At 46.1% G+C, this 17,556-nt stretch overlaps 1 protein-coding gene across 1 annotated transcript in view; it reads right to left on the bottom strand.

The window, feature by feature from the left end:
- The window catches only part of LOC147108067 (calcium/calmodulin-dependent protein kinase type IV-like), a 159,623-nt gene that overhangs the window by 32,772 nt on the left and 109,295 nt on the right, over positions 1 to 17,556 (bottom strand). The window contains exons 7-8 of the mRNA XM_086004525.1: positions 4,843 to 4,933; positions 984 to 1,058 (exon numbers count right to left, since the gene is read on the bottom strand). Coding sequence (XP_085860651.1) covers positions 984 to 1,058; positions 4,843 to 4,933 — 166 coding nt within the window. The remainder of the gene's footprint in view (positions 1 to 983; positions 1,059 to 4,842; positions 4,934 to 17,556) is intronic.

The raw sequence follows: 17,556 nt of genomic DNA, 5'->3' as shown, positions 1-17,556 counted from the left end.
ATACAACTAGTTGTTGTTGTGGATAGCCGCTTTCAGCATCCGGTGCCGGCCTCACTAGGAGTACCGGGCGCAAAGGAGCCCCAGAAGAGCGGTAAAAACATAACTAATTTTTACATTTTAAAAAAAAGGTTTCTTTGTGGGGTGAGAGTAGCCGGAGTACTCTTCTAGGCCTTACATGGAAACAGAGGGCCTTGGCCTTCTCTTCCCTTACAGCGACCACCCACCATCCCACTAACCCCCCCACCACTTAACTGACTGCCGGGGACTGTTCCCGTGGGTGTCCGGCCACAGCTTACTGCCGCACCCGCCCAAATCCCACCCACACCAGCCTGACGCCATTGACACTGGGTTCGGGTGGGAGTTGGGCCTGGTCTTTTTAAAATGAGGCTCAGGAGTTAAAATGACCCGGGTCTTACATTGGAGAGACGGGGCGAGCCTGACGCTTGTTCCACCAGCCCCACGCTTGCACCTCTCCCCCAGTTAAAATCTGGGTTTTAGTGACAGGTAATTCATTTTGAAATATATATCAGAGAAGATATCACAGCAGCTAGAATGAGTTATCTTTTTTTTATGTGTGAAAAGCACTCACAAGTTTTAGCTGTCTTTTGCATAAGTTAAATGAATGCCTGGATTTTCCAGGCACTAGATGATACGTTCTGCTGTGGGACAAAATGATAGTTAGTTTTACAAGAAATGCTGGTACATCTGTTAGCCATTCAGTAATAATTTAGGTAGTTGAATTACTTCGATTCTTAGACGCCTGGGAATATTCCAGTAACATTGTGAAAATGTAATTACCCAGTTAATACTTTACTCTCACCATGATTCGCTTGCTTCCCTATGTCCTAACAAACAGGACATGATTCAGAGGAAGCTATTTTCTTGCGAGCGCAGATGGTTTTTATAGTTTGTGTTCCTCAAGTATCTTTGCATCAAAATGTCACAGCTTTCATTAGACATTCAAAGGAATCCTATCCACTTACCACAATATCCGGGAGTCCCACAAACCGTCTTCATGGTAACCTGCTCATTCACAATTTTGGACAGACCAAAGTCGGCTAAAATAACAAAAAAGATAAATGTAACTAAAGCCAGCAGGGGAGGATCAATAACTCGCACCAAGTCCCATTCGCCCATCACCCCTGTGCTCGCTGATCTACATTGGCTCCCGGTTAAGCAGCACCTCGATTTCAAAATTCTCATCCTTATTTTCAAATCCCTCCATGGTCTCGCTCCTCCCTATCTCTGTAATCTCCTCCAGCCCCACAACCCCCCGAGATATCTGCACTCCTCAAATTCTGCCCACTTCAGCATCCCTGATTATAATCGCTCAACCATTGGCGGCCGTGCCTTCTGTTGCCTGGGCCCTAAGCTCGGTAATTCCCTCCCTAAATCTCTCCGCCTCGCTACCTCTCTTTCCTCCTTTAAAATGCTCCTTAAAACTTACCTCTTTAGTCACCTGCCCTAATTTCTCCTTATGTGGCTCAGTGTCAAATTTTTTGTCTTATAATGCTCCTGTGAAGCCCCTTGGGACATTTTACTACGTTAAAGGCGCTATATAAATACATGTTGTTGATCATGGTGCATTTGCAGTTTGTACAAAGCCTTTTGTGTTTGTCATTATCATAAATACAAGGGTTTGAGTCACTGTCTTTAAGAAATTAATTTCAAGTATTATAGTGGCATCAGTGCTGATAAGCCGACATCGAAGTGCCCGACAGCCCAGTGACCTGTGCACCTACGTTAATAATTGCTTTTTAGGTGCAGTCGAAAGGTACAAGTAACTCCACGTCAGAGATGGCACTCTGTCGCTAAGGGCAACAGTACAGTTAAAAAAAAATCAGTGAATTATTTAGTTATAATTGAAAAATCTCTATCTTTGTAAAAAAAAACCCCAGCAAGTATAGAGAGGAAACTGCCTCCTAATCTTGACAGGTCTTCTTGTAGAATGGTGCATATCAGAACAGGGCCTCAATTAGGAAGAAAGAAACTACACATGCCGATAATTTGAAGTAAAAACAGAACCCATTGGAAATACACAGCAGGTTGTTCAGCATCTGAAAAAGAGAAAAAAGGCTAACATTTTGGGTCGAGATCCAAGAGCCGATTTTCTTGCCCACTGAGAGCACACATCAGGGAATTAGATCTCCTTTGTCAGAGTGTCAGAGAGCTGAAAAAGGAGTCCGTACCGAAAACATTAGCTTGTCTTCCCTTCTCAGATGCTGTCTATTTCCAATGTTTTGTATTCCTATTTAAATAAAATGGGAGCTTTTTAAGAAAAATCTTCAACGATGCGATAGAGAAGCTGAATTTCATCACGAGACTACGCTTTAGGGAAACAAATCTCCTGTTGTCAGCCATTTTCTTACAGCTTTTATGATTTATTGTCAAAAGAATTCCCACAATTACATCAACGCATCTAAAAATGGGATGCAGGGATTCCCTAATGACTCAGTGGGTAAAGGCATCATCCACTGTAGCACAAAGTCACACAGCCCAGAAGGTCCCAGGTTTGATACTGGTTTATGCTGAGTTCGGCGATGTCAGCTGATGCAGCAGTTCAAACACCCCAGTTAGCTTCAATGCCCCAGGACCAGGAGGCTCCTGCTAGAAAGTGCGCCTGTGTGCATGTTGAGTGATACCAGAATTGATCTTGGCTCTGATGCCTTCCAGTGGTGAACAACCTGCCATCACTTACTGCCTTGGCTCACACATGAAGAATGGCCTCTTGGCCGAGATACAGTATTTTTAAAAATGGTACGCTTGCTAAACGTAAATGAAGATTTCCTTTCTGCCACGTAGAGCAAAATTGTATATCCTTGACTTCTCTGTCTCCATTTCTGGGGATAGGCTATCGACAAACATCCACTATAAGCCCACCGACTCCCACAGCTACCTGGACCACACTTCCTCCCACCCCGCTTCCTGTAAGGACTCTATTCCATTCTCCCAGTTTCTCCGTCTCCGCCGTATCTGTTCTGACGATGCCACCTTCCATACTAGTGCTTCCAATATGTATTCCTTTTCCCTCAACCGAGGATTCCTCGATCGTGCCCGTTCCATTTCCCGCACTTCTGCTCTCACCCCTTCCCCTCCCTCCCAGAACCATGATAGGGTTCCCCTTGTCCTCACCTTTCACCCCACCAGCCCCCACATTCAATGGATCCGTCAGCTCCAGCGTGATCCCACCACCAAGCACATCTCCCCCAGCCCCTCCCCTTTCAGCATTCTGAAGGGACCGCTCCCTCCGTAACACCCTGGTCCACTCCTCAATCACCCCCAACAGCCCCTCCCTTCTCCACGGTACCTTCCCGTGCAAGCGCAGGAGATGCAACACCTGCCCTTTTACCTCCTCCCTTCCCACTGTCCAGGGCCCCAAATACTCCTTCCAGGTGAAACAGCGATTTACTTGTACTTCTTGCAATTTACTATACTGTATTCGCTTCTCATGATGCGGTCTCCTCTACATTGGGGAGACCAAATGCAGATTGGGTGACCGCTTTGCGGAACTTCTCCGTTCAGTCCGCAAACATAACCCCGAGCTTCCAGGTGCCTGTCATTTTAATTCTCTGTCCCACTCCCACTCTGACCTCCGCCTCCTACACTGTTCCAATGAAGTTCAACATAAGCTCGAAGAAACAGCACTTCATCTTTTGATTAGGCACTTTATAGCCTTCTGGACTCAACATTGAGTTCAACGATTTCAGATCATAGCCACTGCCTCCATTTTTTCAGACAGCAGCTGTTGGTAATGATTCTGCTATTCCCATTTACAGCTCCTATAGACCCATCTTTTGTTGCTTTACTTGTCCCATTACCATCTCCTTTTGCCTTGCACCATCATCTCCATTACAACAGTGCCTACACTCCGAAAGTACTTAATTGGCTGTAAAGTGCTTTGAGATGTCCGGTGGTCATGAAAGGCACTATATAAATGCAAGTCTTTCTTTCTTTTGTCATTTAATCTCTCCTGACTTCCACTGTATCGCAGACCTTTCCTTTTGTTCTTTCCTCCCCTCCCCCTTTTCCCTGCTTCTGTACTTGCTTAATACCTGGAATACTGCGTGCAGTTTTGGTTTCCATATTTAAGAAAAGATATACTTGCTCTCGAGGCGGTTCAGAGAAGGTTCACTCGGTTGATTCCGGAGATGAGGGGGGTTGACGTATGAGGAAAGGTTGAGTAGGTTGGGCCTCTACTCATTGGAGTTCAGAAGAATGAGAGGCGATCTTATCAAAACATATAAGATTGTGAGAGGGATTGATCGGGTGGATGCGGGGAGGATGTTTCCACTGATGGGTGAGACTAGAACTAGGGGGCATAATCTTAGAATAAGGGGCTGCCCTTTCAAAACTGAGATGAGGAGAAACTTCTTCACTCAGAGGGTAGTAAATCTATGGAATTTGCTATCCCAGAGAGTTGTGGAAGCTGCAACAGTAAATAAATTTAAAACAGAGATAGACAGTTTCCTAGCAGATAAGGGAATTAGGGGTTATGGGGAGAGGGCAGGGAAGTGGACGTGAGTCTGGATTCGGATCAGCCATGATCCTACTGAATGGCAGAGCAGGCCCGAGGGGCCGTATAGCCTACTCCTGCTTCTACTTCTTATGTTTATGTTAAAACTTTTTCCAGTTCTGATGAAAGGTCTTCGACTTGAAACGTTAACTTTGTTTCTCTCTTCACAGATGCTGCCTGACCTGTTGAGTATTTCCAGCGTTTTCTGTTTTTATTTCAGATTTCCAGCATCCAAAGTATTTTGTTTTTGCTAAGTAACTGTATAGTTCATCCCAAATTCTAAGTAAGGCACACCTTTAATTACTCGTAATTAGTTTAAAGTGACATACCTATTTTCAGTGGCGCCTCTGATGATAGATCTGCATACAGTAGGTTTTCTGGTTTGAGGTCTCGATGGACTACTCCATTCTCATGTAAATACTGAAAGGATTTTGAGAAAGAAATCAGCATTCTGCATTAACACAACAAGAGTACCCTAATTTTTCACTTGGAAAAAGCTTTTGGTCAATTGCGACTGGTCTTTGGGGGAGATTTCGCCAATGGGGGCGCGCTGGAGGTGGGACTGCTGCTTGTCGGGTCGATGTCCCGCCTCCATCGATTTGTGGCCAACCCACACTATGTTCCCTTGATTGACCTTGTTAAGCCTGCCCAGCGAGCTTAGCAGGCCAATGAAGGGAAAGCCGGTTGCAGAGAACGTCAACGTATGACGCTTCATCTGTCAAAAATTTTTGACAGATGAATTGTCATCGTTTGACAGCTCTGTGAAGCTGTCAAACACTGACATTCAAGACCTCATCAAACTTCCTTCTTTTACAGAAATGAGATGGTTGTTGCATCTGAGAATGGAACGGCCGTCTCTCATCTGCAACACGGAGGTCCGAGACTCTCCGCATACACACCGACTGAAGCCTGCAGGAAGAAACAAAGGTACACTTTTAAAAACACTTTGCACTTACCTCAGATACTCACCTCTACACTCTTGCACCCATCATTTACCTTCACAGCGCACTTTTGCAGACCCCCGCAGACCCAGTACTCGCCTCGCTGAGCTGGTGGGTTTTGGAGCCTTCGGGAAGCCCGCACTTGTGAGGGCAAAAAGGGGATAATCCTATTTTCTGCCTGTTAACTACCTGTTAACAGGCAGTTACTAGGCTTTAATCCCTTCCCGTCTCCAAGGAGACGGGACCCGGCACGGGATGGCTACCCGCTTCCTGGAAGATGGCATGGGGGCGGATTGGGCACCCGCCCTCAAATTCTGCTATTTTCCCGGCAGTCCCACCTCCATTCCCGCCTCCCCAGGGCTGGCAAGATCGTCCCCTTAGTTTCTAATCATTTAGTAAATTGCAGTCTCTTCTGCTTGAAACACTTATACAATGACTGGAGGCTGCCAGTGTTGTGGTATCAACCTGTTTGCATTACAGGTGAGTTTTCCAGCAATGGCAGCAAGAGAGAATTGCACAGTTGTTGAAAATTACAATTGGGACTTACAAACAATCATAATAATTGAAAAGTCATGACTGCAATGTGTTGGCAGAGATCCGTAAAGATACCCGTGCCTCTGGCCTGTATGGGTGGCTGAACCCTCAGCCAGGTGCTGGGAAATGGGAGACTTTTAGCACCCAGTGTCATCATAAAGCACAACCAAGTTACCTGTAGATTCCTCTACTGCACCTTAAAAACCTCAGAACATTTTGTAATGTATTCATGTACATTTTCTATTGTCCCTACCAGCCATGACTTTTCTGAATACACCAAATTATGGAAAATATGAGTCTCTGATATCACCAGGTCTCTTGAAGTCAGGTCCTTTGCATTGCAGAGTGCTTTAGCCTCTGTAACATCGCCCAACTCCACCCTGCCTCAGCTCATCCACTGCTGAAACTCTAATCCATGCCTTTGTTATCTCTAAACTTGACTATTCCAACGCTCTCCTGGTTGGACTCCCATCTTCCACCCGCCACAAACTTACAGTCATCCAAACCTCGGCTGCCCCTGTCCTAACTCACACCAAGTCCCGTTCACCCATCACCCCTGCGCTCGCTGACCAACATTGGCTCCCGGTTAAGCAATGCCTCGATTTCAAAATTCTCATCCTTGTTTGCAAATCCCTCTATGGCCTCGCCCCTCCCGATCTGTGTAACCTCCTCCAGCCCTACAACCCTCCGAGATATCTGCACTCCTCCAATTCTGGCCTCTTGTGCATCCCCAATTTTAATCGCTCCACCATTGGCGGCCGTGCCTTTAGCTGCCGAGGCCTTAGGCTATGGAATTCCCTCCCGAAACCTCTCCGCTTCTCTGTCCTCCTTTAAGACGCTCCATAAAACCTGCCTCATTGACCGAGATTTTGGTCATCTGCCCTAATATCTCTTATGTGGCTCGGTGTCAAATTTTGTTTGATAACGCTCCTGTGAAGCGCCTTGGGACATTTTACTGCATTAAAGGCGCTATATAAATGCAACTTGTTGTTGTACAATGCATCTGCAATCAATGGCACCCGTTCAATGTAAAACTGGCTTTGGTGTACTAAGGCATTGCACAATTCATCATTTTCATTCAAGGTATTAAAGAAAGGTGAGAAAGAAATAAGAATACATTTTTAAACCTTATCTACTGTGTATTAGCTGGATTTGACCCCGTTCCAAAAAAAAGAGTCAGTGCCTCATAACGGAATGGTGTTCTGACATATTGGGGCTGAATTTGCGGTCGGAAGCTTTCCGCGGATGGATACCTCGGGCCAGCAAAAAATCTACGAACTTACCTGATGGTCCTGGAGATTCGGACACTTGCGCTCCTGGGCCTCTATGCGTAGGCCTGCGGTTCGCAAGTGCCCCTGGGATCACGTGGGCCGGCCCAACCAATCAAAGAAGAAGGATCCCCATTCACACTTACGGAGGTTCCGTACAAAATAGATTTAACATAAGAAATAAATTTTTTAAAATTACATATTTAAAATACAATATAATTAAACATTTAAAACAAAACATTTTTTTTTGAAAAATAAACTTACCTTATTGTACATGTGTTTTAATGTTTAAATGAATGACATTTTTTTATTTTTATGTCTTTTAAAACTCTAAAAGCAGGCCTTATGCCAGGTGTAAGAATTTCACTGGCATTCGCTGGGCAGAAGTTGGGCAAATAGCGCAACTCTCCGCCTGCGGAGGCCCTTCTCCTTGACAGATCGCAAGTTCCGGGTTTTAGTGCATGCGCACCTCATACGCACCCATAGGGGCCACAGATTACGGCCTATTATGACAAAGTAACAGGCAATCCCCTGCATTGGAGTGGATATAAACAAAAGTCCCAGTGACTCGCCTCACAACTTTGTCACAGGAGCTATTTGTTTTTCCCAAAGGTGGAAATGATCATGAAGCAAGAGAAATACTTAGGCAAGCTGCACTGAAATCTCATATGGAATAGACCATACAACAAAAGCTAATTTTTTGTACACTTAGCTGACAGGACAGAGATGTGCCAGCAGCAAAAGACAAGAGGAAAGGACGTCACATCAAGTGTAAAACAATCAAAACGAAAGACTTGCATTTATATAGCGCCTTTCACGACCACCGGTCGTTCCAAAGCTCTTTACAGCCAATGAAGTACTTTTTTGAAGTGTAGTCACTGTTGTAATGTAGGAAACGTGGCAGCCAATTTGTGCACAGCAAGCTCCCACAAACAGCAATGTGATAATGACCAGATAATCTGTTTTACTGATGTACTGTATAGTGAGGGATGAGTATTGGACTAGGGGTCAAACCCAGCTAATACACAGTAGATAACGTTTAAAAGCAATGGGTAAACAGAAACAGAGCAATGACAAACAACACCTCTTGTAGTCAATTATGAATTACAACTGAAAATTCTCTCAGCTACCCTAAGTGCCACAACTGAAACGCTGGGAAGTTTCCACATGATGTGTTTGGACCCTGCCTGGAAACTTGCCCCGAGGAGGCGGGCATGGAGGCGGGACTGCCGGTAAAGTAGCAGAAAGTGGGGGCAGATGGCAAATCCGCCCTCATCCCGCCTCCGTGCTCTTTTGCCAGGAGGCGGGAAGATGTGCGGCTTCGGGTCCCGTCTCCTGGAGGCGGGAAAGGCATTAAATACTTTTAACTGCCTGTTAACAGGTAGTTAGGCAGTAAAAAGGATTAGTGCCATTTTACCTTCACAGGTGAAGGCTTCCCGACCTCAGAGAACCCCGCCGGGTTAGAGGAGACATGAAGGAGGTCTGCGGGGGTCGGAGGCACCTGGAAGTAAGATGTAGAGGTGAGTGATGGGTGCAAGTGTTGGAGTGGTAAGTATGTAAGGTGAGTGATAAGTGTAAAAAAATATTCACTTACCTTGTTTTCTTCCTACAGCCTTCATCCTCTCTGGATCGGGAGACCCGACATCCTCATTGTCGATTTCACAGACTGGCTGTTGGATCCTCTGAACCAACAGCCATCTGAAATCGACAAAGGTGAAAGGTTTGATGAGTCCTGAACACAAGGACTCATCAAATTACAGAGAATGTCAGTGTTTGACAGCTTCACAGAGCTGTCAAACGCTGACATTTCTTCTTCCAGGAAGTCTTGATAAATAGCACGTCAGACATTGATGTGCTCTGTCAGTGACTTCCTCCCTAATTGGCCTGCTGAGCCCGCAGGGCGGACTTAACAAGGTCAATCAGGGGAAAATCCCTCTGGTTGGTCAGACGAGGATGGAGGCGGGACATTGACACGACAAGCAGCAGTCCCACCTCCAACTCGTCTCCATTGAGAAAATCTAGCCCAATGTCTCTGAAAACTGTGACCCTGCCTTTGGTTACCAACACCCTGGAAACAAATATGCCAAGGATGTCCTGGTTCCACAGGGCCAGGGGGAAATGTCTTCTGCTTGCTATGCATCAAGAAACATTGTATATACAGCAGGAATGTTTCCTATGTTTGTTATTACTGGAAAAATTGTAAGTCTGTTCGAAAAAACATGTTTCCAATTTTGCTAGAAACTGCGATTAAGGGAAAGTTACATTTATGTTGTTACTAACATATATTGAGCCGAGGAAATTGTCACTCCCAGGTTATCCTACTCAAAGCAATTCGCTCTTGGAATCAGTTTACCCCCACCTGCAGCACAGGGCACAACAAAGATTCTTGATTTGGTGGACGGAGCCTCTTTTCACAATTGCCTGTGGTGACAGGTTTGGAGTTTGATGTCTTGTCTGATGTTTCAATCTGTCGGCCAAATGTGTGATGAGCTTCATCAGATTCACAGCTGCTTCACTTTATTCTTTTTGAAAAGTTAACCTGATAGTATATTTTCCATTCAGCTTTAAATGAAGCTATGTTCCAGGTGCAAATTTTGCGCCACTTCACCAGCACATTCATTCTGATGTTATTGTAACTGATCAAATGGAAATTGAAACCATAACATTTACTGACTGGTTACTCGAGGATATAGGTTTCTTTTTACTTGTTCGCAGGTTATGGGCAATGCTGGCAAGGCACTAGTAGCCCTTCAGTAATGCACCCAGTGGCCATTCTTCATGTATGAGCCTAGCTCCAACTATTCAGCATGGAGGCTATCATAGCCAAGTTGGATTCTGTCCTTACCCGATGTGAACAGTGATCTGGAGTGAGAACTCAGAGCAATGTGCTGTGCTGAGTGCAGCAAATATCCTGATGCAATTAACTGGAAAGGGGTACATCATGATCTTCAAAGTGCAAGATAAAAACGCCAAAGGATTTAATGACAGAAAAGCATGGCAAGCAGTTAGATGACTCGGTCTGTTGCAGGTTCTACCTGAGAGGGTAGGCATGGCCATCCAACAGGGGGAACAGGGAAACCTCAGAGCGACAGCTGAAGAGTTTGATGGGCTGCCTGGCCCCACTCAGCAGTGGAACTGCATTTAAATGGCTCCAACGTGAACCACATTTAATTGGAAAGAGATTATCGTGATCGTCAAAGTGCTAGGTTTAAAAACTCCAGATCTCTGCTCCCAAAATGATCTGGTACTCACCAGTATCACCCCACCTCCTACTAGCAAACAACCGCTCGACCTCCAGCCCCAGCCCCCCACCCAAAAACCACTCTGGCTTCCCTTCCTTTCCCCCTAACAGAGAAGCAATTAGGGACCCTCCCTCAAATCAGAACCAACTTGGGTTCCCCCCTCCATGCTCAAACAACTCGGGCCACCCCTGCTGAGAATCTATTCTGGCCTCTCCCCAACCCCACTAAGAAGCAATTTGGACATCTCCCTCTGAGAAGTAATTCTGGACTCTTGCTAATTCACTTCTTTCCCCGCCCCTCGCTAATCCCTTCTCCCCCTGCTCCTGCCCACTCCTCGCCGCCATTGAGAACCAAATTGGTTCCCTGCTCAAATGAGAAGCAATTCGGACCTTCTTGCTCCCGTCAACCAAGCCGCGAAGGAACTAGGGTTTCCCCCGTCCATTCTAAGCAATTCAGGTCTCTCTTCCATACCTCTTCCATGAGCTAATGCCTTCCCCTTCCTCACAATCAGAAGGAGCTTGGCCCTCCACACTGAGCTAATAGCCCAGCCACTGAACGCCCTATCTCACTGCGAAGAAAATCACTCCTCCCCTCCCATACAGATGTAAATGAGCCCATGCCCAGTGCAACTCCCCTGCCCCCCACTGTGAAGAAAACGGCCCCTGGTTCATTTCACCCCCATCTTACTCGGTGGAAAATCAGCTCTAGCTCAGTGCCATTCCTTTCCTGTTCCCCTGCTCACTCTCCTCCACTCCCTTCACCCCTTTCCTCAGCCTCCTCCCCATCCATATCCTGGTTTCCTCATCCTTCTCCCCATCCACCTCTCCTCTTCCATCCCCGTCTCCCTTCCCTACCTCACTGTGAAGGAAATCGACCCTGGCCCATTGTACCCCACCTCACACAATGAACAAAATCAATGTTACTCAACCCTTCCTAAATCTCCCCTCTCTTTAGCCCTTCCCCTAGCTCCCTCCTCCTCTCCCTTCCCCTACCCCATTTTCTTCATTTCTCCCTCTCCCTGTCCCGTCCTTACCCATGTGCCAGAGTCCAGTTATCTCCCCACCTTCTAACCCTATTTGGACTTGGTCTTGACTCCCCATGTGCAATACCACAGGAGGCTGACTAGTATATGGAATAGCCCCTCTGAAAAAAATCTCAGGCGAACTTTGAGACTTCAGTAATTGCCGAGAAGCCCACACAAATCTCATTGCTTTGCTGTGAAAGTCATGCTTTCGAGCATGCCAGAGACACTGAGAATTTGTCAATATGACACTTAATCACGGCAGCATCTGTCAAGTTACAGAAGCATATGCAAGACATGCGTTTGAGCCAATTCCTTTGCAGTGGATGGTTTCTTTGAAGTAATCTGTGTGTCCAGATATTTGCAATGGCAACCAGAAATGGCACAAACATTTTATTGTTCAAATAAAAGGACTGAGTGGATCAAAATAAAATTCAAAAGTGTCTCGATATTCTCAATTCGCCAAATCTGTGTTTGCATATTCTCCTTCGGTTTCCTTCGCCTCGCCAATTAATAGTTGCTTAGCAACGCCCTGCATTGTCCTGCAGACACCAGAGCTGGGAAATGAAATCTGGAGTTCTACACATCTTCGAGGTTACTGATACTCCATGGATTAAAAATAAATGCAAGCTTACATTCTCCTGCTACCAAACTGGTTTCCAGTTATGAATAGCCCACCTTCAATAAGTATATCATTTCAAAAAGTTAATGTATTCTGTTGCAAAACCCTACCTCCCCCAATTATTTCATATTACATGCAAAACATGTCTTGCATATGCTGTATTCTTTTGCAACCCCCCCCCCCACTCAACACACATAGGATTTCGGCGGGGAGGCAGCAGAAGCAGCGATGGAGGCCACGACGACCCGCTGTAGCACGGCGGCCGGGAGCTCCTCGGCGGGAGGCTCAGAGGTTGAACCGGTAGGAGGGGAGGCGGCCAGTGGACCGAGGGCGGGAAAAGCAGGCCCTGGAAGGTCGGACACCGCGGGAGGCTCGGAGGTCAGACCGGGTGGAAGGAGAGCCAGGGAGAAGCAGGCCCTGGGACGTCGGTACCACGGCGGCTGAAGATTGTCAGGCAGGAGTGCGGGAAAGGCGGAGCGAGGCGAGAGCGGACCCTATTGTGATGGCGCCGATGAAGATGGCTGCCGTCCTTGCGGGCTCCGTGCGTACCAGGCAGCTAAGTGTCCTTTGCTGCTTGGTGCGCTCGGCTCGTTAAGAAAAAAGCATTTCACTGACTGGATTTCACTTCTTGTATTTGGTTATGTGAAAAATAAAATTGAAATTAATTAAGGGTAGATCTTGACTACGGGTGATGGCAATTTTCATTTCCATTGAAGTCAATGGTCATGATCCTTTGGATTGCTCCCAGACAACCATTCAGCTAATCAGCAATACCTCTAATATCCTCTCTGGCAGAGAACAGTTACAAACATTAATTAAAATATAAAAAAGAACAACAAGAGGCCTCCCTGGAAAACTACCATCTTGTCCCTTTGTTGTCTTTTCCCTTGTGACCCTAACTTCTTACTCCTACATGATACTATCTCGTTGTCAGGAGGTTGTAAGGTTTTTGGCTGGGACTATATCGACGGAGCCCTTGAGGACTGAGGTACCACTCTTCTCAGTGAAGTCGATGGCCTTGAAGGACCTGCTTCCAGTGCCATATCATTTTACACGTCCAATGCCTACCAGGCTCAGACCAGAAGCTCCCTCCTGTGCTGAATTTAGAGGGGTCTGCAGGCATTACTGTGTGTGGAAAATCTAGGCCGTGCTTCTTTAAGGCAAAGAAAGGATTAATTAATACTGTTTAGATGTCTATAGTTGTCTGAATAAACTAAACTGAGATCAGTGTCACTGTAAAATGCAAAACTAAATTTTGTTCCAAATTCTACGCACTATTATTTCTCCTTAGTTTTTGTTCATCTGATTGACCAGGTTAACTGGGAAAATGTGTGCAGAAACATGATCGGCAGAGGAATTCCTTAAATTATCCTCAATCCGTGTTCCAGACATTTGTTTCCAGGATATGCATAACCACAGATTCTGTGGCAGATGGGGATTATTTTAGAGGTTTAATTTTACTATGACTTAATCCATTCCTCAAGGTACTTTTCATGATGCATTATTGACCCTTGACTCTAATCCAGCACAACTGTTTGGTGCTGCTTTGTATAGTTCATGCTAGTGACTAATTCTGTGTATGCGGAGGAGGACAAATCAATTACAGTGTGTGAGAGAACTATGAAACTTAATAAATAAATTAACAAATATTCTGATTCCAGTCCAGACCTGAAGTATGAGGATTTGTATACTTGTTTACCCAATCCCACCTTTTTAATATATGTGGATCAAGGACAACACTGGAATTTTATTTTATCTCTCTATATAATAATAGTGGAAACTAAAAAGTTGACCGTTTTAATGTTAAGAGGCAATGGGGGCAATCTTCGACTTCTGCCCAAAATGGGTGTGAAGACATTGCAGCGGCTGCTCTGCCTGCCAGAAGATAAGTCACGAGGACCGAACCATTTTCGGGTTTGGGCCTCATTTAAATGCCGCCGGCAAGTTACGGGCGCCAAATGGGCACCCCGCTGCAAGGCGCTGGTTGCACTCCTGCTCCTTCTGGCCCACAAAAAGCCTGTCCACGTTTCGTCCATTTGCATAGAAACATAAGAAATAGGAACAGGAGTAGGCCATACGGCCCCTCAAGCCTGCTCCACCAATAGAGTCATAGAGTTTTACAGCACAGAAAGAGGCCCTTCGGCCCATCGTGTCTGCGCCGCCCATCCATCCCTGTCCAGTCTAATCCCATTTTCCAGCATTTGGTCCATAGCCTTGTATGCAATGGCATTCCAATTGCTCATCCAAATGCTTCTTGAATGTTGTGAGGGTTCCTGCCTCTACCACCCTTTTGGGCATTGAGTTCCACATTCCAACCACCCTCTGGGTGAAAAAGTTCCTCCTCAAATCCCCTCTAAATCTCCTGCCCCTTACCCTGAATCTATGCCCCCTTGTTATTGACCCCACTACTAAGGGGAAAAGTTCCTCTTTGTCTACCCTATCTATGCCCCTCATCATTTTGTATACCTCAATCAGGTCCCCCCTCAGCCTTCTTTGCTCCAAGGAAAACAACCCCAGCCTGTTTAGTCTTTCTTCATAGCTGAGGCGCTCCATCCCAAGTAACATCCTGGTGAATCTTCTCTACACCCTCTCCAAAGCAATCACATCCTTCCTATAGTGAGGCGACCAGAACTGCACACAGTACTCCAGCTGTGGCCTCACCAGCGTTTTGTACAGCTCCATCATAACCTCCCTGCTCTTATATTCTATGCCTCGGCTAATGAAGGCAAGTATCCCATATGCCTTTTTAACCACCTTATCTACCTGTTCCGCTGCCTTCAGGGATCTATGTACATGTACACCAAGGTCCCTCTGACCCTCTGTACTTCCTAGGGTCCTACCACTCATTGTGTATTCCCTTGCCTTATTTGTCCGTCCAAAATGCATCACCTCGCACTTTTCAGGGTTAAATTCCATTTGCCACTTTTCCGCCCATCTGACCAACCCGTTTATATCGTCCTGTAGCCTGAGGCTTTCCTCCTCGCAATTGACCACCCCACCAATTTTCGTGTCATCTGCGAACTTGCTGATCATACCTTTTACATTCTCATCCAAATCATTTATGTAGATCACAAACAACAAGGGACCCAGCACCGATCCCTGAGGTACTCCACTGGACACAGGCTTCCAGTCACAAAAGCAACCTTCGACCATCACCCTCTGCCTCCTGCCACTCAGCCAGTTTAGGATCCAACGTGCCAAGGCATCCTGGATCCCATGGGCTCTTACCTTCTTGACCAGTCTCCTATGCGGGACTTTGTCAAAGGCTTTACTGAAGTCCATGTAAACCACATCCACAGCATTTCCCTCATCCACCCCCCTAGTCACCCCCTCGAAAAATTCAATCAGATTTGTCAGACATGATTTACCCTTGACAAAGCCATGCTGACTATCCCCGATTAATCCTTGCCTCGCCAAGTGGAGACTAATTTTGTCCCTCAGAATTTTTTCCAATAATTTCCCTACCACAGATGTTAGGCTCACTGGCCTGTAATTCCCTGGTTTATCCCTGCTACCCTTCTTGTATAATGGTACTACATTAGCTGTTCTCCAGTCCTCTGGTACATCCCCTGTGGCCAGAGAGGTTCTGAAAATTTGCGTCAGAGCCCCTGCAATCTCCTCCTTTGCCTCCCACAGCAGCCTGGGATACATCTCGTCCGGGCCTGGGGATTTATCCACTTTTTGGCCTGCTAAAACCGCTAGCACCTCCTCCCTCTCGATGCTAATATGTTCAAGTATGTCACAGTCCCCTTGCCCGATTTCTATGTCTGCATCGTCTTTCTCCATAGTGAACACAGATGCAAAAAATTCATTTAAAACCCCGCCTACATCATCTGGCTCTACACACAGATTGCCACTTTGGTCCCTAATGGGCTCTACCCTTTCCCTGGTTATCCTCTTGCCCTTAATATACTTATAAAACATCTTAGGATTTTCCTTTATTTTGCTCGCCAGTGTTATTTCATGGCCCCTCCTCGCCCTCCTAATTTCTTTTTTAAGTATGCCCCTGCACTTTTTATACTCCTCTAGGGCTTCTTCCGTCTTTAGTCTTTTGTAACTGCCAAAAGCCCCCCTTTTATTTCTAATGCATTTTTGTATATCCCTTGTCATCCAAGGTTCCCTTTGCTTGTTGGTCCCACCCTTGACCTTTACAGGAACATGTTGGCGCTGTACTCTCTCTATTTCCCTTCTGAAAGTCTCCCACTGTTTTGATGTGGATTTTCCTATAAGTAGCTGCTCCCAGTCCACTTTGGCCAGATCCTGCCTTATCATATTAAAATCGGCCTTCCCCCAATTTAGAACCCTTATTTCCGGGCCGTCTTTGTCTTTTTCCATGACCACCTTAAATCTCACCGAATTATGGTCACTGTCGCCAAAATGCTCTCCTACTGATACTTCCACCACTTGCCCGGCTACATTCCCCAGAATTAGGTCCAGTACCGCCCCCTCTCTTGTAGGACTTTCTACATGTTGGCTCAAAAAGCTCTCCTGGATGCACTTTAAGAATTCTGCACCCTCTAAGCCTTTCACACTCTGACTATCCCAATTTATATTGGGGAAGTTGAAATCCCCCACTATTATTACCCTATTATTTTCGCACTTCTCTGAGATTTGCCTACATATCTGTTCCTCTATCTCCCCCTGACTGTTTGGGGGCCTATAGTACACTCCCAGCAAAGTGCTTGCCCCCTTTTTGTTTTTAAGTTCTACCCATATGGCCTCATTAGAGGAACCCGCTAATATATCGTCCCTCCTTACAGCAGTAATTGACTCCTTAATTAATATTGCAACACCCCCTCCCCTTTTACACCCCCCTCTGTCTCGCCTGAAGATTCTATACCCCGGAATATTGAGCTGCCAGTCCTGACCCTCCCTCAACCATGTCTCCGTGATAGCAACAATATCGTACTCCCATGTGTTCAACAACAACTTCAGTTCATCCACCTTATTTGCAAGATTCCTTGCATTAAAATAAATGCCTTCCAGCCCTGCAATATTCCCTTTTGCCTTCACATATTTGCTCTGCCTTCCCAGCTGACTTGTTTTTTCCTCTGTATTTGGCTGTAAATCACCCCCTACTATAGCTCCACTCTGTACCCCATCCCCCTGCCAAGTTAGTTTAAACCCCCCCCAGCAGTGCTAGCAAACCTCCCCGCAAGGATATTGGTTCCCCTCTGGTTCAGGTGTAAACCGTCCGACTTGTACAAGTCCCACCTTTCCCAGAAGCAGACCCAGTGATCCAGGAAACTAAAGCCCTCCCCCCTGCACCATCCCTTTAGCCACGCATTCATCTGTTCTATCTTCCTATTCCTATACCCACTAGCACGTGGCACGGGGAGTAATCCAGAGATTACAACCTTTGAGGTCCTGCTCTTTAATCCTTCACCTAGCTCCTTAAATTCTTGCTGCAGGACC

This window comes from Somniosus microcephalus, chromosome 13 (genome assembly GCF_052327205.1).
Source record: "Somniosus microcephalus isolate GS21.2 chromosome 13, FLI_Smic_1.0, whole genome shotgun sequence".
Classification (NCBI taxonomy): domain Eukaryota; kingdom Metazoa; phylum Chordata; class Chondrichthyes; order Squaliformes; family Somniosidae; genus Somniosus; species Somniosus microcephalus.
This window is presented reverse-complemented; position numbering and strand designations above follow the sequence as displayed.